This window comes from Equus asinus, chromosome 21 (assembly GCF_041296235.1).
Source record: "Equus asinus isolate D_3611 breed Donkey chromosome 21, EquAss-T2T_v2, whole genome shotgun sequence".
Classification (NCBI taxonomy): domain Eukaryota; kingdom Metazoa; phylum Chordata; class Mammalia; order Perissodactyla; family Equidae; genus Equus; species Equus asinus.
The window spans coordinates 95,526,489-95,551,719 of record NC_091810.1 but is presented as its reverse complement, the minus strand read 5'-3'; the positions used below and the strand labels follow the sequence as shown (position 1 = coordinate 95,551,719).

Here is a 25,231-nt window from a genome sequence, read left to right as displayed (position 1 = left end):
AAAGGTCATTTTAGTTATGTCAATTCAGCGTTCAAGTCAAAATATTGGGAGCCCTGTCTACAAGCGCGGGAGCTATTAACCGAGGGCTGAGTTGCTAGGGACGATTCTGGAGGCGATCCTTGTGGACCGTGGGGGTGGAGAAGAGAGAGGCAAACACAACCTAGAGAGAAATGATAGTATGAACTCCAGCGCTCTGATCATCCCTTTCACCAGAGAGGTTTCGCCAATCGAGCCGAACAGAAACTTCGAGCCCCAGGTATCACAGGTTATCATTGCTAACGCTCAGCCAGCAAACAGAACTTCGGGGGGCCACAGAAGCGGGACAGCCCGTGGGATTACAGCAAACCCTGAAACCACCTGTCCACAGGTGGCGGAGGGCGACGCGGGCATGATCCTGCGGCCGCTGGCCCGGCCCTGGACGCGAGCCCGGGACGCGGCAGAGAGGAGGCAGCACGCGGACGGCGAGCAGGCGTCCCAGGCGCTCGCCCCCGGAGGTAAAGAGGCGCCGGGCGGCGGTTCACTGTCGGGTGCCGGAGCCTCAGGCGGAGTCCCCAGTCACAGAAGGCAACGTCGCCCCGCCTCCCCCTTCTGCTCTGCGTGTCCCCGCGACTCGGGACACCGCCGGCGGGAGCCCACGGGTCACCTGGGCAGAGGTGAGCGGCCCCGCCAATCCCTCCGTGGGAGGGGGCGGGATGGGACGCTGCCGGCCAGGGGCTTGGTGGGAATGCGGGAGCCCAGCTGGGCGAGTGGGGTGGAGGGGCGATTCCAGCAGATGGAGGAAGTCCCTTCTTCAGTGATGAGCCCAGCAGAGGACACTGAGCAAAGACTGGTCGGGAGGTGGAGACCCTTATTGTGGGCACCTAAGACAGACGCTTCCAAAAAAAGACACAGCCAGGAGAAACTCCTGGGGCCTGGGGGCAGAGCGCAGTGAGAGTAATAGTTATATTTAAATGACAACTTTAGGAGAATTAAAGCACACTGTAAAGAAGGAAAAAGGAAATTCAAAAACCTCCACTTTGCCTTTTGTTTGTGTAACAACAGCAACCATAATAAAGGAACACGGGGGATGACCACGGGCACGGGCTGCATGGTCTGAAGTCGTGGGGGCTCCAGGTCTCTCCAGAGCGCAGCTCTGGGCTGCGAGCCAGACCGGCTAAGCCACTGCGCGCTGGGAGCAGGGAGCTTTCCCTCACTCAGGTTCCGATACAGCTCTCCATTTCCTGGGAAGATTTTCCGTCTCTGCCGATGTCAGAGGAGTCAGGACCCGGACAGAAGAGCTCAGGTATTGTCAATTTCTGACTATTTCATTATATACATTTTCAGGTTTAAGTCTGTGGAAATCTACTATCCACATATTCTTTTAGACTTTTGATTCTGTATTAAATGACTCATGTGGGCATACTCAGAACTTCTGTTTCTAGCTGAACAAGAGAATTACCTTCATCCTACTGTCCTGTCTTTGCTTACCTGATGATAAGAAGGTGGAGATACTGTCTCTAATCATACATTTATTTAAAATCTTTGTAACCAAATGGTTACAATGACAAAAATGTTCATATGACTAATCCTACATTAGATTTTAATTTGGGCTAAATTCTAATAATAATTCCATTATCTTTAATCTCTATGATGATACAAGCAATTCAGCATCTGTGTTATTTCAGCGTAGTTTATGGCTAAAGGATGGTTACTGGTAGAATCCAAAAGAAACTATTCAATTCCAAGGAACGTTGAGATTTATAAATTATAAAGGTCACTTTTCTTAGAAAAGCATAATAAAGATTTTACTGCAACCCTTGTGTGTTCTGAATTTCAGGAGAAAATTAGATTTGGATTCCTGGCTTGCCCCACATATGGGTAAGAGATAGCATTTTTCCAGCAAGCTGAGCGTGTTCCTTCCCTGGTCATGCTCCTTTCACCCCCCTGGCCGACGTGGGGAGGAGAGGGGACCAAGGAAAGAGGCAGAGGGATGTTCTCAGCAGAGCAAAAGCAGGCGCACCCTGCCTGCGAGGGGTCAGCGTGGCCCCTGCAGTGAGGGTTCAAGCCGGCTCAGCCAGCAGTCACTGTTGGCTATGGTCATCGTTTGGCAGTGAAGTGTGCAATGTGTCTTTTTTGGCAAGGACTTGAGGACATGTCAGAAAGAGATTTATTCACCCTTCCAATGGATTATTACAGCTCTTAAAAATGTTTTTGAAGAAGCCTTAATAAAATGAAAGAGCAAACATTATGCATTCAATGATAAAGTATGCTACAAAATTTGGTTTGATCATATACACACACAATATCAAAAAGGCTGGAAGGCGTACAGTAAAGTGTTAGTGATTATATCTGGGTGGTGGGAATATGAGCTATTTTATTTTCTTTATTCTACTTATTTATAGTTTTGAAATTTTCTATCATGTACATGTTAGTTTTATAATCAGTTTTTTAAAAGTTAGTCTGAAAGAATTAATGTATACACCGGAAACTAAGCCTTATGTATTTCACTTGTCACAACATCTTCCCTGTGGTCTCCACTCTCTTTTTAATGAATCCCTAAGTGATAGGAATTGCTGCTTCTCATTAAGAAGCGAGAAGCTGGAAAGGACTTTTCACAACGGGAAACAGCCCACTTCACACAGCTCCACGTGAGGGCCCACACACACTATGGCTTTGTAAAGAGTACGTTTTACCAGAAAAGTTGTGAATGCAATTGGCCACTTCGGACCTTTCCCGGGTTACCAGATTACCAGAGTTACTGTGTGTGGTCAGACTGGAACGTTACGCAAACTGTTTCTAACTCCGAGGGGGGATGTTTTTGTAGGATGAAGGTGAAAGGCAGAGCCATCACCTGCTTACTTGTCTCCTTCGCTGTGACCTGCCTGCTGGCCGCCCCGGGGAGCAGGGCCTGCCCTCGCCGCTGCGCCTGTTACGTGCCTGCAGAGGTGCATTGCACGTTTCGGTACCTGACCTCCATCCCAGACAGCATCCCACCCAACGTGGAACGGATCAATTTAGGGTACGTGGAGGCCCTTGTCCCCTTCTCAGGGAAAGATTGATGATTTGCCCCCAAAACACTTGTGACGATTGTTTTAACAATATTTCTCTTCTGAAATGAGCACATGAGAATCTTAAGTGTGTGATAAGTGTTTTCCTGGTAAACTTTTACTAGGAGAAAGTTCTTCTAGAACCCGAAGTCAACCTTGGTAGTTTGAGAGGCCTGTGATTATAGAAAAGCTTTATTCTGGCTACATTTGCTGGAAAGTAATATAGCCCCTATTAAGAATTAGGGTTATGCTGTAGCAGTAAGAGGTGACAGGACACACACACACACACACACATATATATCTTCCTATATAAAAAAGATATGTATGAAAAGTTGGCTAGATCCTTTTTTGTGGCACCTGAGCTAACATCTGTCGCCAATCTTTTTTTTTTTCCTTCTTCTTCTCCCCAAAGCCCCCAAATACATAGTTGCATATTGTAGTTGTGGGTTCTTCTGGTTGTGGCATGTGGGATGCCGCCTCAGCATGGCCTGATGAGTGGTGCCATGTCCATGCCCAGGATCTGAACTGGCAAAACCCTGGGCTGCCAAAGCAGAGTGTACGAACTTAATCACTTGGCCATGGGGCCAGCCCCAGCTAGATCCTTTTATAAGGCCCTTGGATTTTTTCCATACAACCTGCCTTGTTTAAAATGCTTTTTAAAATGCATTCCTAATTAAATCTGCCAAAAGCAACTATATTTTAAAGGTTCATGACAAACTGTGTTTGCATGTGTGTGAACACATGTGCAGTTGGACTTATCATTTATTGGACGTTAGTGAGCACCTACTCTGTGCCAAACACAATGGATGGTACCAGGGATACCATGATGAACAAGATATATTATTCACTTCTGGAAGCTATAGTGAAAGGGAGCAGACAGATGTACAGTCAGGACAACTTAGTAAGAACCATACTAGAGCATATAAGGTGCCTTGAAAGCAATCACTAATAGTTAACGTTAATTGTGTGCTTACTATGGCTTCTTAACCACTACTTTATAGTGATGAATTCCACCTGGGAGAGAGGGGCCAAGACCTCAAAGAATGGGCTGAGTCTTAATAGTGCTCACGAATCGAGAAGGGTGGAGTCAAGGGCATTGCAACCTGAAGGAAAAGAATATACAGAAAGGTTTGAAAATGAGAAGAAGCGGCACGTTCCAGGAATGAGAATCGGCGATTGTAACGGAGACTACAAGGCCGGGGTGGAAGGCAGAACTTCTGTGGCATCTGACGAATTTTAACAGCACTTCAAGCACTGGGTCCTCTCCTTAGGGCACAAATGAAAAGCAGGGAGGCCCGGGGTCTTGTGCGTGTTTGTTGGTTTCCGCTTGGAGACGTGAGCTTCAGTCGACAGTTACTGACGCCTAGAATGACATTTTTATTTCAGGTACAACAGCTTGGTTAGATTGACGGAAACGGATTTTTCTGGCCTGAACAAACTGGAGTTACTCTTGCTTCACAGCAATGGCATCCACACAATCCCCGCTAAGACCTTCTCGGATTTGCAGGCCTTGCAGGTGAGACCGCCGTGGGGAGGGATGGGGTCACGAGGTGAGATCTACCACCCAAAGCGGCCCGTCTACAGAAGCCAAACATCAACACTGTAAATCAGAAGCAGACAGCGAGGGAGAATGTCAGAGAATTGTTTTCTCTTTAAATACAACAGTAAGTGGAAATTAGAATAATAAGAAAATTCCAAGGCTAGTTTTCTCATACCTCAGACTAAGAGAAAAAAAAATCAATAGCCAAGGATTACTAACCCTTTAAATTTAATCCTGAAAGGCTACTCCTAGTCATGTCCTTCTGGGAATTGAATGTGGTTCCTAAAAATAATTGCTATCTTAGAAGTTTGCTTTCTATACAGCAATATACTTGTCTTAGTTTTACTTTATTTACTTATTTATGCCCTGCCTTGTTCAAAAATTTTTTTTAAATTATGGGGACTTCCAGGAACACATCCAGTATGGTAAGAATTATTACTCCAGTAAGTGAGGAAGTCAAAGGTAAGACAAATCTAGGGGCCGGAACACAGTGTACAGGGAAATGAAGACATGAGATCTGCGCATCCACTGTACGCGGGCCCAGAGGCTGTCAGGAAGTGAACTCACAATTCACGATGTCTATTAATGTTTAATAAATAAAAAACAAAACAACCCTTCAGGAAAAGCACAACCACATCTGACTTTAAATCAGAAGGAAATGTCTCCCAAATCTCCTTATAAAATAAACACAGTATAATAAATTGTCGGTCATATCCGTATAAAAGATGAAACGCCGGTGTGCACAGAGCCTCTGACATCACTTCAGGGCTGTGTAAAGGGAGAGAAGCCGTCTAGGTACATGATTGCTATCTGGCTTAATCGGGCTTTATGTGGAATGCACGTCCTCAGAGAATTAGATGGAATACATATCCTTCACGCAACTCTCTACACACATCTACTTTCTGGACCAGGTTTTCAATAGAGACTGAGGAACACTGAGTTTGCAATTGTTACCTCCAGGTAATACATGGGGCAAAGCTCTTCTTTGTTGCCAATTTAATTTTTCTCTGTCTATTAGGGAACTTGGCATTCCAGAAAAGCATTCCTAACAGAGATGATGGATTAGGTCCCAGTCAGGAAAATACAATGAGAAATTATTATTTTTATTAGCATTTATTTTTCTTTTCTTTTTCGGAGACAGAGTATGTTCAATTAGTAACTGGGGAATACCTACACACTATTGAAATATTAAAAAATGATTTTAGGGCCAGCCTAGTGGTGTAGTGGTTAAATTTGCTGTGCCCCACTTTGGCAGCCCAGGTTTGCAGGTTCAGATCCCAGGCGTGGAACTACACCACTCATCAGCCATGCTGTGGTCGTGACTCGACATACAAAATAGAGGAAGACTGGCAACAGATGCTGACTCAGGGCTAATCTTCTTCAAGCAAGAAAAGAGGAAGATTGGCAGTGGATGTTAGCTCAGGGCCAATCTTCCTCATGGAAAAAAAAATTAATTTCAATTCAAGATCAATTAAAATTGTATTACTCATTAAAGCCAAAAAGTGGAAAACAGCCCAAATGTCCAACTGATAAGTGAATAAACAAAATATGTTACATGTGTACAATGAGATAGTATTTGGCAATAAAAAGGAATGAAGGACTGATACATGCTACAACAGGGATGGGTCTTGAAAATATTAGGCTAATTGAAAAAAGCTAGACACAAAAGGCCACATATTGTATAATTCTATTTGTTGTAAATGTCAAGAATAAGAAAATCCATAGAAAAAAAGTAAATTAGTGATTTTCTAGGGCTAGAAGGAGGGGAAAAATGACTGCTAATGGGTATCAGTTTTTATTTTGGGATGATGAAAATTTTCTAAAATTAGATAATAGAGATGTTTGCACAACTCTTTGAATCTACTAAAAGCCCCTGCATTGTATAATGTAAAAAGGTGAATCTTATGGCATGTGAATTATATCTCAATAAGCCATTATAAATGTGAAAAATAAAATCAGTATATTTCTTATGAAAAATTCAGGTTCAAGAAATCTTAAATTTACTTAAAATATCAAAATGTTTTTTAAAAATCTTATTACGGAAATTTTCAACCATATTCAAAAGTAGAACAATATAATCAGCCCCAATGTAGCATCACCCAGCTTCAATAGTTATCCACACATGACAGATCTTGTTCCATCTGTCCCTCCACTCATTACTTTTCCACTTTATTACATTATTTTGATACAAATCTAAGCTATCGTAATGTCTCATCCATAAGTGCTTCAATACATATCTCAAAGTTAAGGACTCTCCTTAAAAAATAACCACAATATCGTTATTATATCTTAAAAATTTTAGCAGTGATTCCTTAATATCAAATGTTCTTGAGTGTTCTAATTTCCCTGATATTCTCATGTTTAATTTGCAACGAATCTGTTTGAGTTAGGATCCAAACAAGGTACACACATTGCCTTCGATTAATCTCCACATATGTTTTATTATTGATACGCTTTCCCTTTTATGATAATTCCTTTGACAAAAAAATGTGCTCTTTTGATTCTTAGGTCTTAAAAATGAGCTATAACAAAGTGCGCAAGCTGCAGAAGGATACTTTTTATGGCCTCGGGAGCTTGACACGGTTGCATATGGACCACAACAACATTGAGTTTATAAACCCAGAGGTTTTTTACGGACTCACCTCTCTCCGACTGGTGCACTTGGAAGGAAATCAGCTCACCAAGCTCCATCCAGATACATTTGTCTCCTTGCGCTACCTCCGGATATTTAAAACCTCTTTCATTAAGTACCTATACTTGTCTGATAACTTTCTCAGCTCCCTCCCTCAAGAGATGGTCTCCTATATGCCTGAGCTGGAAAGCCTTTATCTTCACGGAAACCCCTGGACCTGCGACTGTCATTTAAAATGGTTGCCTGACTGGATACGGGAGAAGCCAGGTATCTAGACTGTTTATTTCTTTGTCCTAATTAAACGGAGGAAAGCTGCCTCGAGGTATTTTTTCAGTAAGTGGGGAGGCCAAGCTAATTTAGCCAGAAAGGAGATGAAGTCTAAAGGACAACTGAGGGGTAATGAATTCTCTTAATTTGTCAGTGAATTCATCGTTCATTGTTTCAGGTCAACCATCCAATCATCACTCTGGGCTTTTGGCAAAATTGGGAAATAAATGTTTACCTTTATGTTACTCTTCCCTACTTATCATGAACCATAAAAACCCTTCCCCCTTCTTCTCTTCCTTTCAGTCACCCAGTCAATACCTAGTTTTTGGAGCTCTATTCAAGGCCCTGTGCTCAGTGATGGAAATACCAAGAGCTCTGTCTCTGCTCCTCCCCCGCTTCTGGTGGTTACAGAGGAGCAAGCAGAGTGGGACATGTGCTTTGATGGGGAAGTAGAATTTGCCACGAAGAGGGCAAGATCCATTCAGTTAATGAGAAGTTACATTATTTTCATTGCTACCCAGGTCACACAGCTCGAAAGTAGAGAAGCAGAAAAGCAAAAGTCCAGACCTTTTATTACCACTTCTGGTTTGCTGCACTTCCGTTCTTGAAAGGATAACATTTTATTACATTTCTAAGTATTAGCTGTCTGTTGCCTTTCCAATCTCTAGTTTATCTATCCTAGTCCCAGAATGTGCCTAGGACATAGTAGGTACTTAATAATTTTCGTTAAACTAAATTTTTATCAATTAATTAGCCATTTTGACAGTGAATACAAATGAGTTGACCACCCACATATGGTTTTAACGTGTCCCAAAATTGTGTGTGTATATAAAAGAATTAGCCAAACCTATTAGGCCTAACATCTTTCCATCATGTCCAAATAATCAAGTGTTCTCCTTTGACTGAGGTGCCTTAATGATAATCCTATGAGACTCATGAATCAGTCACATCAACTTCTGCTTTGAATTTTTCTTTCTTTCTTTATTTTTGGTGAGGAAGATTGGCCCTGAGCTAACAGCTATGCCAATCTTCCTCCGTTTTGTATATGGGATGCCACCACAGCATGGCTTGACAAGCAGTGTGTCGGTCTGTGCTCAGGATTCAAACTCGTGAACCCCGGGTTGCTGAAGTGGAGCATGTGAACCCAACAAATACACCACCGGGCCAGCCCTGCTTTGAAATTTTTTCCTCTATTCCAAGAGTTCTGACAGTTTCTCATGCCTCTAGTTGCCTCACGTGGCCAGTGACAGGCAGTCCTTCTGTACCTACCTCAGTACTCAAATGTAACACAGCGTCAGCCATTTGGGGTATCTTCCATTCTTAGGTTCCACAAAGCTCTTGCTGTTGCTTTTCTATGAAACATGGATTTGTTGCCCTTTCTCCGGCAAACATTTGGTTCACAAATATTAAGTTTAACAACTTGTTTTAATGCCAAAGCATAGTATCATCTTCATAAAAATATTTTAAATGACAGACTTAATATATCGAGGACCAACATGCATGAACTCAGTTGAAGAGAAAACAATATAAACAGCTGGGGCAGTGTGTGTGTGTGTGTAGGCAGTGGGAGCTGTACCCAGAATGCCAGCTGGTCAGCTGCCACTGAAAACACCTTCAATTGTAAGACACATCGCAACTTATAAGTTAAAATGTGGAGGAAATATGGTCTTAGGCTTAGGCCTTCCTCCCTCCAGTCTTTCCTGAGCATCCACTGGCCAGGCTGGGGACACACAGATGAACAAGTACGGAGCTTATAGTCTTGTCGGAAGACAGGCAACTGGACAAGTCGTTCTAACAGTGGGTGATGAGGGGTACAATAGGAGAAGTGGAAGGTTCTAGGAGAACATAAAGCAGGGAGCCCACCCAGGAGCGGGGCTCTTCCAGCTGGTCCCAAAGGATGTAAGTGGTTAGGCAGTGATGGAAGAGGGCGTCTCAGACAGCAAGTGTATGAGAAGCAGAAGGAACAGCCTATCAGAGCCTGACAGGGCATGGCAGGGCTGAGGAATGGAAAGCGTTTCTGTGGGAGTGGAACCTAGTGTGACGGAGGGAATGGAAGTGACATGATCAGATTTGCATCTGAGGTCAAATACCCAGTGTATGGGGCCTGCTAACTCTGGTCCATGTGATAGCAATGAGAAGCATACCCAGAGGTGAGCATAATTCTGTGAAAGTCTGCCATGCTCTCTGCTATAGCAAGGTCTGAGCCCAGGGCACTGACAGTCGGTAAAGAGTCACGTCCGGTTGGTAAGTGGGGTTAAGAAGAGCCTCTTATGAGTGTGCAGAGGTTTTCCGGCTTGCCAGCTGCCCCCTCTGCATAGGGTTAGACTTTAAAATTTGCTGAAGAAGCCTGGGTAGCCAGACAGCTGTGGCATTACCTGGCACACTGACGTACACACTGAAGGGCTTGGAGTCCTCGGTCAGAGGGAATTTCTCAAGCCTTTGACAGGAATTGTGCACATGTGGGAAGGTGATATGAGCCTGTCCAGCCAGTCTGGCAAATGAGGTCTAAGAAGTACACTGCTTCTTTTAAATGCTGTGCCCGATGCATGACGTGGGAGCTGCCTCATGGAACAGCACAGAAGTTCCTGGCTGCATTTTGTGTTAGATAAAACTCTATACCTCTTATCAAGCATTTCAGTGACCTGCCTTTTTGAATAGGCTCGCCAGAGCGGTATTTCTAAATGACCTGGTCTGTGATATCTGAAGACCTGAAAGAGGAGGCATCTATGATCTGGAAAGGCTTAGGCTGGTCCTAGTGCTATAAGACTTGCAGCCTTCAGATTTCTCCAGAATGCCAGACCTTTAACGGGCTGCCCCATTGCCCAGGCACAGGTTCTCCCTCCCCATTAAACCTGGTCCCCCTCCAGCACGTCTACCTCAACCAGTCCAGTTACCAAAGTCCCACACCTGTGTCTTCCTGCCCTCTTCCTCTCGATCATCCTCCATGTTCGACCAAATCCCCGCCTCTTACTGATGGGCTCTACCTGCTTCATCATCTCCTGCATTCATCTGTTCCTCTCCATTCCTACTGTGACTAAGCTAGACTGGCCAATATACCTTGTAATTCAGTCATTGTTCTTTTGGATAATGGAAAGAAACTTAGATTTTTAATGACATCCAAGGACTTACAAGTGATAATTTATCAAACAGGTTGTCTTTTAAAGGACAGTGAAGTTCTGTGACTCTTAAAACATTAAAATGATGGGGCTGGCATTGTGGTATAGTGGTTACGTTCACTCACGCTGCTTTGGCAGCCTGGGGTTCGCAGGTTTGGATCCCAAGTGTGGACATATGCACCACTCATCAAGCCATGCTGTGGCAGCATCCCACATACAAAAAATAGAGGCGGGGGCCAGCCCAGTGGCACAGCAGTTAAGTTCGTACGTTCTGCTTTGGTGGCCTGGGGTTTGCCAGTTCAGATCCCAGGTGCAGACATGGCGCCACTTGTCAAGCCATGCTGTGGTAGGTGTCCCACATATAAAGTAGAGGAAGATGGGCATGGATGTTAGCTCAGGGCCAGTCTTCCTCAGCAAAAAGATGGGGATTGGCGGCAGATGTTAGCTCAGGACTAATCTTCCTCAACAACAACAACAAAAAAAGAGGGAGATTGGCAAAGATGTCAGCTCTGTAACAGTCTTCCTCAAGCAAAAAGAGGAAGATTGGAAACAGATGGTAACTCAGGGCCAGTCTTCCTCATCAAAAACAAACAAACAAAACATTAAAATGAAGAGATAGAATTAAACTGTTAATAAAAAGTGACAAACATAAGCATATCATTTGTTTCCCTAGATGAGGAAACATTCATTCAACTAATATTTACTGAGTACCAAATATGTATCAGGCACTTTCTAAGCATCTAAAATAGAGCAGTGAACAAGACAGACAAAACCTTTGTGGCTATCGATATAATATCATGGCAGGGTCTATAGACAATATCTTTTTTAGGAATCAACCCAGAGACAAAAAAAAGTAGGAAACTTTCCACTAGACACTAAAATTTCCAATTATTATTCAAATTCTAGCAAAAGCTCTTTCTTCAAAATGTACAAATGTTAATTCATAAAGAGGCCACAACCGGCAATAATCCAGTTGTCATTTTTCCTAGATATAATAAAATGCAAAAAGGACAGAAGTCCCTCCAGTCCTCAGCAGTGTCCACTTTGCATGAACCCCAGGACCTCTCAAGGCAAGCCCTTGGCTGTGGCTGCAGCTGCAGCTTTCCTGTGCACCAAGCCAACCATTGACCCATCCCTGAAACTGAAGAGCCTGGCTATTCTGGAAGACAGCGGTTCTGTGTCCATCTCTCCCCATGATTTCACGGCACCTTTCGGCTCCCTCACTTTGAATATGACAGACCAATCTGGAAATGAAGCTAACATGGTCTGCAGCATCCAAAAGCCCTCAAGGACATCATCCATTGCATTCACTGAGGAAAATGACTACATCACGCTAAATACATCATTTTCAACATTTCTGGTATGTAACATTGATTACAGTCACATTCAGCCAGTGTGGCAAGTTCTGGCTTTGTACAGTGACTCTCCCCTGATACTAGAAAGGAGCCACTGTCCCAGTGAAACACCACAACTCTGCTACAAATATAAACAGGTGGCTCCTAAGCCTGAAGACATCTTCACCAGCATAGAGGCTGATCTCAGAGCAGATCCCCCTTGGTTAATGCAAGACCAAATTTTCTTGCAGCTAAACAGAAGCGCCACCACACTCAGTACATTGCAGATCCAGTACTCCAGTGATGCTCAAGTCACTTTACCCAGGGCAGAGATGAGGCCAGTGACATACAGATGGACCATGATTTCCAGGGATAACAATACTCAGCTGGAACGCACTGTTTTGGTTGGTGGGACTGTTGACCTAGACTGCCCAGGCCAAGGAGACCCCACCCCACATCTGGAGTGGCTTCTAGCTGATGGGAGTAAAGTGAGGGCCCCTTATGTTAGTGAAGATGGACGAATCCTAATAGACAAAAGTGGAAAACTGGAACTCCAGATGGCTGATAGTTTTGACTCAGGCATATACCACTGCATAAGCACCAACTACGATGACGCGGATATTCTCACCTACCGGGTTACCGTGGTAGAGTCCCACGTAGAAGCCCAACACGAGAATGGGGCTCATCATACCGTTTTCAGTGGTGAAACGCTTGACCTTCCATGCCATTCTACTGGCATCCCAGATGCCTCTGTTAGCTGGGTTCTTCCAGGAAACACTGTTCTCTATCAGTCCTCAAAAGACAAGCAAATTCTTAACAACGGCACACTAAGAGTATTACAGGTCACCCAAAAAGACCAGGGTTATTATCGCTGTGTAGCAGCCAACCCATCAGGGGTCGATTTTTTGATTAACCGAGTTTCAGTCAAAACAAAAGGGCAAAGGCCAGTGGAGCACAATGTAGAGACAGATGGATCTGGACTCGATGAGCCCAATCCAATTGCTCATCTTAAGGACTCGCCAGGTGCGCAGCTTCCTACATATGTTCCAATGGGAGCTGAGGCTGGAAAACAAGTCTGGAGCACAAGTAAGAAGCACAACTATCGGGAGTTAACACACCGGCGGCGTGGAGATTCAACAAATGGACGTTTTAGGGAGCATAGGAGGCAGTTCCCTCCCTCTGCTCGGAGAATTGACCCACAACACTGGGCAGCACTTTTGGAGAAAGCCAAAAAGAATACTATGCCAGAGAAGCGAGAAAATACCACAGCAAGACCACCTCCACTGGTCACTCAGCTCCTGAAAATACCTGCTGAGGAAGGTGACTCTTCAGGCATGCTCCCTCCAGATGAGGAATTGGTGGTCCTGGCAACTAAGGCTCCCAGTGTTCTAGTAAGGACAGTGACTGCTAATTCCAGAAAAACATCTGCTAGCCCTGTGACAAATATAGCTGCTGGCACTGAAGTCTCCCCAATTGTGAGTCCACAAATACTACCACCTGAAAAACCAACAGGTTTCAAACTATCTACTACTGTTAAAACCATACCCATGTCAAACAATATAAACCCAACCACACTGAGCAAAATGCAAAATGCAACCAGCCAAAATTTACCTACCATCTTTCCTCTACTACCGGAAGCAACTCAATTTCAGGATGCTGACAACATGGGGAGAAGAGAGCATTTGCAAAGTGCTCCCCCAATAACAGTGGGGACTGTGATCAAAGATGTCCATATCAAAATGCTCAGTAGTGCTCACGGCAAACCTGATATATTCTTAGGGTCAGTAAACGCCACCAAAAGTCATCAGACATCTGTAACAGGAGGCAGTGAACCCAGGAGCAATCACTTCTACTCCCACGTTGCTCTTAGCACCTCCAAGCTCCCTTCAGGCCCACACATTGCTGCTCATTCTCAGTTACAGATTCCTAGAAATAGCACAACTAACATCCCACTGCCCAGACGCTTTGGAAGACGGAGGAAAATTTGGGGCAGGGGGCGAATTATCAGCCCATATAGAGCTCCAGTTCTCCGACAGCATAGATATGGCTTGGGGAGGCCCACATTCCGAGGTTCTCCCGAAGAAAGTACCACTGCCTTTCCAGCCCCAGAGCTCAATGTGCTGTGCCCATCCTGTTCTCCCGGAGGAAGGCGTACCACTGCTGCTACAACAGCATTGTCTTCTCCAAGTTCTGCCCCCATCACCCTCCCCAAAGCTGAAATTGCCAGAGTTGCAGCAGAAGAGTCTACAACTCTAGTTTACAATCCGTCGTTACTATCTGAGAACAAACCACATGTAGATATTGAGAAAACAACACCCACAATGAAATACTTCAGTGCTGGAAGTACCCAAGTGGCTCCAACTGGTGCAGTCATGACTCATGCCCCTGTGTCCACATCTATGGAAAGAACTCACATAATAAATATTGGTTCCCCAAGCGTGCCTAACATCAGTGAAGCTAAAAGAGATTCAGTGAGTGTGTCTCCACTTCCAGGCCCCACCACCAAGCCATCTATGCCTCCTACTATAGCCATTACAAGATTTTCGAGAAGGAAAATTCCCTGGCATCAGATCTTTGCAAATAACCACATCCAAAAAGAGAGGTTCAAGAATCAGCATAAATTTGGTTCACAAAAAAGCACGGCCATGGTGCTTCCTAAAAAATCTCCTGCTCTACTCACAGATAAAGTTTCCCCCTTCCATTTCACAACACTCTCAGCAAATGTGATGCAAATTCCATCTGTAGCATCAGCTACAACTCACCACAATACCACCGAGACACACCATCTTGTAAGGCCCCCAACACCAAAGGAGCCACCCTTCCCACCCCTTTACCCTACACTTCCCAGAATCTCAAGCAAGGAGCCAAGTACAGATTTCATATCAATGCAAACAGCCATGCTGACAACTCCTACTGCTCCTGTGTCTATCATTGTCAGTAAAACCCAAATAGCCAGACTCAGGACACAGAAAGTACAAAGTGAAAAGGAGCCTGAGCAGAACGGGGATGACCCAAAGCCCTCTCCCGGCCAGAGTACTGGCTTTACCACATCTGCTGCCGTGACGCCTCCTGTTCTAACCGCAGCTGAAACTTCAACCGAGCCTGATGCCTCTGCTTTCACTCACCCCCCGCTGGAAAACACAAAAGGAACTTTAAGAACAACTGGTCTTCATCCAAGAACACTTAATCTGACTTTGAAGAGCACAGGTGCTTCTGAAACCACTGTGTCCAGCAAACTGCACCAGTGGACCAAGACCAGGAGCACAATCAGTGGGCTCTCCACCATGTCCCTGCTCCTGAGCAGCAGTGCCAGTCCCCTGCCAATTCCCACCTCCCCCGCCTTGAGTAATCAAAACGCAGTGACTGACAACATGGCAACTCCGGTTTCCAGGATGATGACAAATAAAATGGCCCAGCCAAATGGCTCCTCAAGGCACAATGCTGATCCACAGCAAATAGCAGCAGAGGTTGCAACATCACCCGAAGTTCACCCAAATGCCAGGTTCACAACTGGAACCACCCACGTTGTCTACTCTGATCTGTTACATTCTACTCCTGTGCCCGCACCAGTAACAGTTAAATCACAGAATTCTAAATTGACGCCCTCTCCCTGGTCAGAAAACCATGTCTGGCACAAGTCACACCCAGAAATTCCTGAAAAGGGCAAACAGCCAGCAGTGAGCATGTTCCCCGCTCCAGGCTTCCCAGCGGCCACCACTCATGCTTCCAATTGGGACATACAGAAGACTGCAGAGGAAAGAGACTTTGATAAGACCCCAGTTCAAAAAATAACAACTTCTGAACGTCGTCCCTTCGATTCTTTATCTAGGAATATGTTTGAAAGGCCCAGAATAGTTGGTGGAAAAGCAGCAAGTTTTACTGTTCCGGCTAACTCCGATGCCTTTCTTCCTTGTGAGGCTGTTGGAAATCCCCCGCCCACGATCCGCTGGACCAGAGCCTCACCAGGTATTTCGAGCTGTTTCTTTACACTTGGTCTTCCTTAGTTATCAAACAGGAAAAAGATTCTGTTATGTCGCAGGGTTCCACATCCAAAGAATCAACACCAGTTTCAGATTTCTCCAGGATACAGAAACTATTAATGTTCTCATTTGACATTTGCTGCATGTTGTTTTTGCTCATTAGGTTTTAAGACATGTTAATTAAGCTCATTTTTTGAAATGCTTTGAAAACAGATCCAAAGAAAAATGATTTGAAAACGAGAGAATAGTGATTCATTGTGTTGAACCATCTGGCTTTTAGATTAAAATTATGGGAATAAAAAAATTCCAGAAATAATTTTAGCAATCTGAAGACTGGGTGTCTAATTTTAATTTTAAATAATTTTGCTCTCAGTAGCCTAACACAAAGACAGCTTTCCTCGAGACTTCCACTTGAACCATTTATATTTCCTGTTTAAACTTTGATGACCTATGGCTATAAATTTCTTTCTTCTTATCAGGACTTGATTTGTCTGCAAGGAAACAGAGCAGCAAGTTCCAGGTGCTCCCCAATGGCACCCTGTCTATACAGAGAGTGGAGATTCAGGACCGTGGACAGTACCTGTGCTCGGCATCCAATCCATTTGGCACAGACCGCCTTCATGTCACCTTGTCCGTGGTTTCCTATCCCCCCAGGATCCTGGAGAGACGTACCAAAGAGATCACAGTCCATTCCGGGAGCACTGTGGAATTGACGTGCAGAGCTGAAGGTAGACCAAGCCCCACGGTTTCCTGGGTTCTCGCAAACCAAACAGTGGTCTCAGAATCATCTGAGGGGAATGGGCAGGCCCTGGTGACATCTGATGGAACGTTGGTCATCCACAATCTCAGCATTTATGACCGGGGCTTTTACAAATGCCTGGCCAGCAACTCAGCTGGCCAGGACTCACTGCTGGTTAAAATACAAGTCATTGCAGCCCCACCTGTTATTCTGGAGCATAAGAGGCAAGTCATTGCAGGGATGTGGGGTGAAAGTTTGAAGCTGCCTTGTACTGCCAAGGGAACTCCTCAGCCCAGTGTTCACTGGGTCCTCTCTGATGGCACTGAAGTGAAACCACTACAGTTAGTCAATTCCAGGTTGTTCTTATTTTCAAATGGGACTCTGTATATAAGAAACATAGCCTCTTCTGACAGAGGCACTTATGAATGCATTGCTACCAGCTCCACTGGTTCGGAGAGAAGGGTGGTAATTCTTACAGTGGAAGAGCAAGAGACCATCCCCAGAATAGAATTTGCATCCCAGAAATGGACTGAGGTGAATTTTGGAGACAAATTACTCCTGAACTGCTCAGCCATTGGGAAACCCAAACCCAAAATAATCTGGAGGCTACCATCCAAGGCCATCGTTGACCAATGGCACAGGTAAGCCACACCTCTTGTGTTGAGATGACCTTCTTTATCTGTTTAGCTGTACAACTTCTGAAATGAAAAGTGATACGGTGAGGCTACAGCAGTTTGCACACAAAACCAACTCCCTCCAGAGACCTAATCCTTTTGAGATTAACGTAAAATAATAAATTATATAAAAACCAAGCTTCTTACATGCCTAACTCTAAGGGCCAACTTATTGAGTTTACATCTAAAAGCAGAATAAAAATCTCATTTGCTTCCATACTCGTGACAGTTTTCAAAGAGTAACTGTGTAAATGTATTCATAATCTCTCTATCCAAAGAAGGAGGGAATTTTGTAATGCGATCAAGGTCCTGGAGAGACACACTCCATCATTTCACTCTTCAGCATCTCCTATGAAACATTTAAATTCTAGTATATTTGTACTCAATTTTTTCTATTCTAAAATTGCAAAGCACTTTATGAAAGTCACAACATTAAGACCTTAAAGTGACATGTATTCAGGACCTCCTGAATACTCATATTCATTGACATATTGTCACATATTGTCAGACACATATATGCCCATACATATTTTCCCTAATATGCTGTTTCAGGAATACTGGTATTCATTTTTGTCTGGTTTTCTGTATAGATTAAATCTTATCTTTGAAAAGCAATAATTATAGCTTGTAAGAGCTACATTTACATGACTTTATGCCATGATTTTCCATAACACGACAGAAAAAGATGGGAATGAGCATTTCCATCTTATATGTTTATTTATTAATAGAAAATATCCATGCGGGAAAAATTATACAGAATAGATTTGAATTTATTCTCGTGCTTAGAAGTTGAAGAACAGACTTTTTTCTAGTGTCACACTAGAAGTTGGTATTGAATGTAGCTAATGAATTTAACTTGTGATCTTTAATTCAAAAGTAAATGTTAATTTTCAAGTTTTTCAATTAACAAGTCATCAAAATGCCCTGACCAAATGTTGAATTGAAATTAGTTTAGACTTAAAATGAAAAAATGCTGAGTTATGAAATGTAAACTTTATACACCCCATGTTGATGTTTGTTATCTACTATATGATGCTTTATGGCATCAAATATTTTCAATGCTTTATCAGTTTTTGCATTTAATATTATAATATCAGCATGTCTCATTTTTCTTTGCCTTCAAGTAATCAGAAGCATTTCATTAATGTTGAATGCCAGTTCTCCTTTCTGAAATTAATGCATTTAAAATGAATTCCACAGCACATGGGAATGATCCTCACTCACCCAGAGACTGCTCCTTATTCTGTGTCATTTTGAATACAGTTTCACTATCCCTGCAGAAACCAATGCAAGAAGTGTAGAAGGGGTTATACTTGCGAGAGGAATAGCAGATAAAGTTCAAAGTTTAGGTTGTAAAGACAAGGCCCAACCATTTACTGGGAGTTAAGTCAATTTTAGAAAATGGAGATCTTTTATCAGGAGGTATGAAGAAATGTAAGAGAAGGTTTTACAAAGTTAATCCAAAGGAAGTCTAGAGAGTGTTCTAAAACAATTAGCATCTCAGCATGAATCTTCACCAGGTATTCCAAGAAATCCTTCAAAATTAAACAGCAAAGAAATAAATTAGGTAGGCTGTTTGTATTTTGTTTTGGGAAGGGACGTATGGAACGCAGCAGACTCACAGCACTATAGTCTATCTCCGTCACTTTCAACATATGTGACCCCGTGTCAGCACACAATTGTGCTTTGTCTCCTTTGGAACTTTGGCCATCATGACCTGGGAGCTTGTTGCAAGAGCAGAACCTCAGGCTCCACCCTTGACCAGCTGACCCAGAACCTGCACTTTAAAAAGATCCTCAGAACCACAGGCACAGTAAAGCCTGAGAAGCATTTCTTTAGAAAGACTGCGGATGCCTGTCATCGTATTAATCTTTATAGAAAATCCCATTTCTTTTACTCAGGAGAAACTTCTAGTTTTAAAAGTAAATGCTCTCTCTTAAAAATATCAGTTTATAAAAAGCAGCAGCTACAATTCTGTCTCTTTCTATGTATTACAACATCCAGACGCATCAGATTTGCGGGTGGGGGAAGGCCACTCTAAATCAACGGTTTTCAAAGAGTAATCCCTCTACCAGTAGCATTAGCTTTGCCTGAGAACTTGAATTGGAATCTGTGTTCTTACAAGCCCTCCTGGTGGTTTTGGTGCACCCTGAAATTTGGGACCGGTTTTCAAACTTAATTTTTCTTAAGAGTCACCTGGGAAGTTTGTTGCAACACTGGGTTCCCAGATCCTGGCCAGATCTATTGGATCAGCAGCTCTGATGAGTGCAGCCAGGAGATATGCATCTTAAGTTAGCACCCACATAATCCGGACGCAGGTGATGAGAGTCTGCCCCGAAACCTGAGACGCAGAGCAGCAGTTCTCAGGCTTGGCTGCACGTGAGAATCATGTGAAAACTAAGAATCCTGATGCCGAGGCCACAGTTTGGGCCGATGAAGTCAGAATCCTGGAGATGGGACCCAGGCATCAGCGTTATTTTATCAAGTGACGTCAAGGTGCACTTAAGTTTGAGAATCAGTGCTTTCAGAAACTATCAGGCAAGAATGACAGCAGGTGGCAGTGAGGCAGGGCAAAGAAGGCAGGGCTTGAGAACCAGCCCTGGGACCTGAGGGCAGTTACAGTCTCTCCAAATATCTGTTTGTTTCAGCTGGATAGTGGGGGACTGCCCAAAGATTAAAAAGGAATTGCAATGTGCCTGGCAGTTCCCATCCCTTTATTAAGGGAATCCATTAGGATAATTTTACTATGGTTTACATGCCACAGAAGTTCCTTCCACACTTGGAAAAAAGGGGGAAAAAAAAAAAGAGCGCCAACACCTTTTGTAGTATCATACTACAACACTCTCACTCTTCTTATGATATGTTTGCTGGAGAATAAAAAATGACTTGAGGCTGTGTGACTCAGTTAGCAGTTATGCCATGAAAGGGCGTCCATGCTTTTCTCTCCAGCTTTACCTACCTGCTTAGAAAAAAGCCATACCTATAAATTTTCACCTTTGGGTGTTCTTTGTCGGGTTTCTAGCACCAATTCGATTTCCACTGGTCTTTCCACCAGGAAAGATCTGCCATCTGGTGGTCCAATGAGGTAATGGCAGGCTATGTAGTGGCTTCAGAGAGAAGACGTGTTGCACACAGCTCAACGTAACGCAGAGACCAGAGTCGCTCTACAGCTGCCTGCAAAGGACAGACGCTACAGCAAGCCTCTAAGGAGTCTCACACTGGCATTTTCTCTCTTTATGACAAAGTAGAACTTATTTTCTAACCAAATAACTAATTGTTTTGTTACTAATATCTCTTTAAAAAGTATAATCTGGCATCTTTTCTGAGCAAGTAAATTTGTATGAAAGTTCTTTACAATATAACAAAATGATCATTCCATATGTAAAGTGGTCAAGAAACTTACGTGTCTAGGAAACTGGTAGTTCTAGCATTCTCACCATTAAAATGTTTTTTTAAAATCGCATGCAAAGGAGATTCATTTGAAGTTCATCTGAGAAATACTAGCTTGCACTAAATTTCATCTTTCAGCCAATAGCTTAAAAGACAATAAGCTAGTACTGATTTAAATGTCATTGCAACAGTTTTAAGAAATGTCTGTATAGCTAATCCTGTGCAATTAAGACAACCCCCCACCCGCCACCCCTTGCTAAGAGCTGCACACTCAAATCAGTGTCCTCTCTCCTAGAATGGGCGGCCGAATCCACGTCTACCCAAACGGATCCCTGTTTATTGGGTCAATAACAGAAAAAGATGGCGGTGACTACTTGTGTGTGGCAAGAAACAAGATGGGGGATGACCTGATACCGATGCACGTTAGCCTGAGACTGAAACCTGCCAGAATCGACCACAAGCAACATTTCAAAAAGCACGTGTTCTATGGGAAAGATTTCCAAGTCGACTGCAAGGCTTCTGGCTCGCCACTGCCCGAGATCTCTTGGAGTTTGCCCGATGGAACGATGATAAACAGCGCGATGCAAGCTGATGATAGCGGCCACGGGGCCAGGAGGTACACCCTGTTCGACAATGGAACCTTGTACTTCAACCAAGTTGGCATAGCAGAGGAAGGGGATTATACTTGCTATGCCTGGAACACTCTCGGGAAAGATGAAATGAAGGTCCACCTGACAGTCATAACAGCTGCCCCACGGATCAGGCGGGGTGACAAGACCAGCACGAGAATCAAGGCTGGAGACATGGCCGTCCTTGACTGTGAGGTCATTGGGGAACCCAAACCGAAAATATTTTGGTTGCTGCCTTCCAATGACATGATTTCATTCTCTAAGGATAGGTTCACATTTCATGCCAACGGGTCTTTGTCCATCAACAAGGTGAACCTGCTCGATTCTGGAGAGTATGTGTGTGTGGCCCGAAATCCCAGTGGGGATGACACCAAAATGTACAAACTGGACGTTGTCTCCAGACCTCCATTAATCAATGGTCTATATACAAACAAAACTGTCATTAAAGCCACAGCTGTGAGGCATTCCAAAAAACACTTTGACTGCCGAGCCGAAGGGACGCCATCTCCTAAAATCATGTGGATCGTGCCGGACAATCTCTTCCTCACAGCCCCATACTACGGGAGTAGAATCACCGTCCACAGGAATGGAACCTTGGAAATCAGGAACGTGAGGCTTTCAGATACAGCCGATTTTATCTGTGTGGCTCGGAACGAAGGAGGAGAGAGTGTGCTGGTGGTACAGTTAGAAGTACTGGAAATGCTGAGAAGACCAATATTCAGAAATCCATTTAATGAAAAAACATTTGCCCAGCTCGGAAAGCCCACAGCACTGAATTGCTCTGTTGATGGAAACCCACCACCTGAAATAATTTGGATTTTACCAAATGGCACACGATTTCCCAACGGACCACAAAATTCTCAGTATCTGATAGCAAGCAACGGTTCTTTTATTATTTATAAAACAACGCGGGACGATGCAGGAAGATATCGCTGTGCAGCAAGAAATAAAGTTGGTTATATTGAGAAACTGATCATCTTAGAAATTGGCCAGAAGCCAGTTATTCTCACTTACGCACTAGGAACAGTGTACTGCATCAGTGGAGAATCGCTGTCATTGCACTGTGTGTCTGATGGAAGCCCTAAGCCCAATATCAAATGGACCGTACCAAGTGGATCTGTAATAGATAGGCCTCAAATTCATGGAAAATACCTATTGCATGAAAATGGCACCTTAGTCATCAAAGAAGCAACAGCTTATGACAGAGGGAACTATATTTGTAAGGCTCAAAATAGTGTTGGCCATGCCCTGATCACTGTTCCAGTAATGGTTGTTGCCTTCCCTCCCCGAATCACCAATCGCTTACCCAGGAGCATCCTCGCAAGGACAGGAGTGGCCGTGCGGCTCCACTGTGTTGCCCTGGGGGTCCCCAAGCCGGAAATCACATGGGAGATGCCTGACCACTCCCTGTTCTCAATGGCCAATAGAGGGAGGACACACGGAATGAGGCCTTTTCACCCACGAGGCGCCCTGGTCATTCAGAATCCTCAGCCCTCGGATTCTGGGATTTACAAATGCGCGGCCAAGAATCCACTTGGTAGTGATTACGCAACAACTTATATTCAAGTGATCTGACTGAACAAAGTCAACATCGGGACAGAGTTTATTTTTTGGAAGAAGTTTAATCAAAGGCAGCCATAGGCATGTAAATGAATTTGAGTACATTTACAGTATTAAATTTATAATGGACATGCAAAACAAAAAGACTTGTAAATAGATGCATTATGAACTGATACTGATTTCTTTAATGGATCTCAAAACAAACTTTTAACTTAAGGCACTTTTATTTTGCCAACAAGTAACAATGAAGGCGAAGGGAGCCTGTCCCCGCAGGCAAAGACGCCACGGGGCCGCGCTGCCACCTGAGCGGGCCCTTCCTCCACTGCCAGGTGCCTAGTGTCCACCTACTACCAAGGTTACAAGCTTGGCGCCGAGGACAGAGACACAAAAAAAATTAAATGTGCAGTCTCAATGTAAATTTGCCATCTCGATGTATAAATATTTTGTGGTTGGTTTATAAATAATTTACTAAAACCTACAGAAAACAAGCACTGAGCTGTTTTGATTACGATTCACCATTTTGAGCACACTGACAATTTTCACTGATGGGGAATACAAAAATGTTTTAGTGACTGCATTTAAAAATCAATGCAGGCTAACTTTTTCACGTGTAAAAAGCAACTTAATCCCTGCACATCATAAAGTCTGGAAAGGGGGTTGATTACCTTTTGTCCAAATAAACCCATGGAAAAGGTTTTAAAAATACAATGAAACTTCCTTATAACTTCAAAACCTACTTCAGGCACCCCTGGGTTTAGAACTGTTTACAAGGAGAGTTTTCTGAGGAGGAACCATTGCTTTATGAGCGTTTATTTCATTGTGACAATCCTCTATGTGGCAGGAAAATGTTTGAGAAAATCTAGATCTGATACATGTAATGAAGTTTCACTGTACTTAATTTGGTCAACCCTACAGAAAATGCTTTTTGTTAATTCACTGAATTTATTCATATTACATGCTTAATTCAACCTGAATTAATCTGGGGGACATTAAGATTGATCTTTTCTAATTCTAGCAGCTGGGAAGATTTTCCAGTGTAATTTCTCCAGCATCTACTCGAATATTCACCTATTATTTAAGAATAATTATAGGAGCTTTAATAAGCAGAAAAGAAGAAGAACTTGCCAAAGGTCTTGCTCGGATAATTCAGCACACAAAACCAATGGCTAGGTCAGCCCCTCCCAGTTAACTATCTGAAACATCCTGGGAGCTCGCTGCATCATTTCCATCACACCAACTTTCAGCTGGCCCCACCTGAGGGGGGGACTTACTTCCGGGCCAAGAGGCGTGAATAAAATGACAAATGTAACCCCCGTTAGGAATGAGCCTGCAGTGCAAATAGGGTGCCTAGGGCTTCTTACATCGAGCTGCACTGACTTCAAAGCCTTATCTTTAAGGGTATCTGGGGTCTCCATTTTCTCCGATGATGACTTCCTTTCTATCTCATCGAGCACATTACCAGGTCTGCCAAAGGATAGGGCTTTCCCTGTGATCATCTTAATATGAATTAATGCATTTGCTAAAAAAGAATCCTCTCAGGATAGAGGATTAAGTCGGAGGAAACATGATAGGACTAGATCAAAAATTCCAGTTGTTCTCTTTATAATGCACAGGGGAAAACCAGCTTTAGGTTTTTCCTCACTTTCCATAGAATTGTTAAATTATAGGGCCTGACCATGACTTCGCTTCCTCAACTAAAGGAAAAAGACAACAGAAAAAGTATACCCCACAGCTTTCATGTGCAAAATGATTAATAAATTAATTTCACTAACTTCTGCAAAATATAAAGTGCATATAAATGCTATGCAATTATAACACTCATTCTGGAAACAGTATTACTGCTGTTTGCAATATTGAGCTACAAAAATATATGGCTCAAACTGAAAAGTGGCATTTTAAATGCCAATAACTCTTGAAAAGAAAGAAAACAATCAGGAGAGAACACGACTCACTAGGCACGACATTCACATTTCGGTGGTTTTGCCAAGGCAGTCCTTATATGAATATATTACTTTGAAGAAAAATAACTTCATGAACTCTAAGTATGATTCTCAAGAGGGAAAAAAATCTGACATACAAAACCAGCTGAAATGTAAAGATTCATCTTCTGAAAGCAGATAGAATATAGTAATTTAGTGAAAAGGATGGTCTTTAATGTTTTGGCAAAGTCGTTTCCAGCCCAGAGTAAACACGAAATGAGCAGGCTGGAGGGAAAGAGTTTCACAGTGTACAAAGCGGTTCACACGGATGCTGCCACAGCAAAGTAAGCGGACGTGTATCTGAGGTCGTTTGCATGAGTCAAACTTTGCAATGAGTAACTCACCTAGGAAGATATAAATTATTT

General features: G+C 43.4%; 1 protein-coding gene across 1 annotated transcript; it reads left to right on the top strand.

Annotated features, from left to right (window-relative positions):
* IGSF10 (immunoglobulin superfamily member 10) lies at positions 1–22,946 on the top strand. The gene is made up of 9 exons (XM_070493667.1): positions 1–256; positions 368–653; positions 1,042–1,282; positions 2,804–2,998; positions 4,413–4,542; positions 7,075–7,465; positions 11,571–15,881; positions 16,375–17,275; positions 20,994–22,946. Exons 4-9 carry the CDS (start codon positions 2,805–2,807, stop codon positions 22,900–22,902), a joined length of 7,836 nt encoding a protein of 2,611 aa, XP_070349768.1. The 5' UTR covers positions 1–256; positions 368–653; positions 1,042–1,282; position 2,804; the 3' UTR covers positions 22,903–22,946.
* Positions 22,947–25,231: the final 2,285 nt, after the last annotated feature.

Bases quoted from the DNA above. Each gene is read 5' to 3' on its own strand.
- IGSF10 (XM_070493667.1), top strand. From the start codon at position 2,805: ATGAAGGTGAAAGGCAGAGCCATCACCTGCTTACTTGTCTCCTTCGCT. The intron at 2,999-4,412 runs GTACGTGGAGGC...TTTTTATTTCAG, and splicing joins GTGGAACGGATCAATTTAGG to GTACAACAGCTTGGTTAGAT. The intron at 4,543-7,074 runs GTGAGACCGCCG...TTTGATTCTTAG, and splicing joins CGGATTTGCAGGCCTTGCAG to GTCTTAAAAATGAGCTATAA.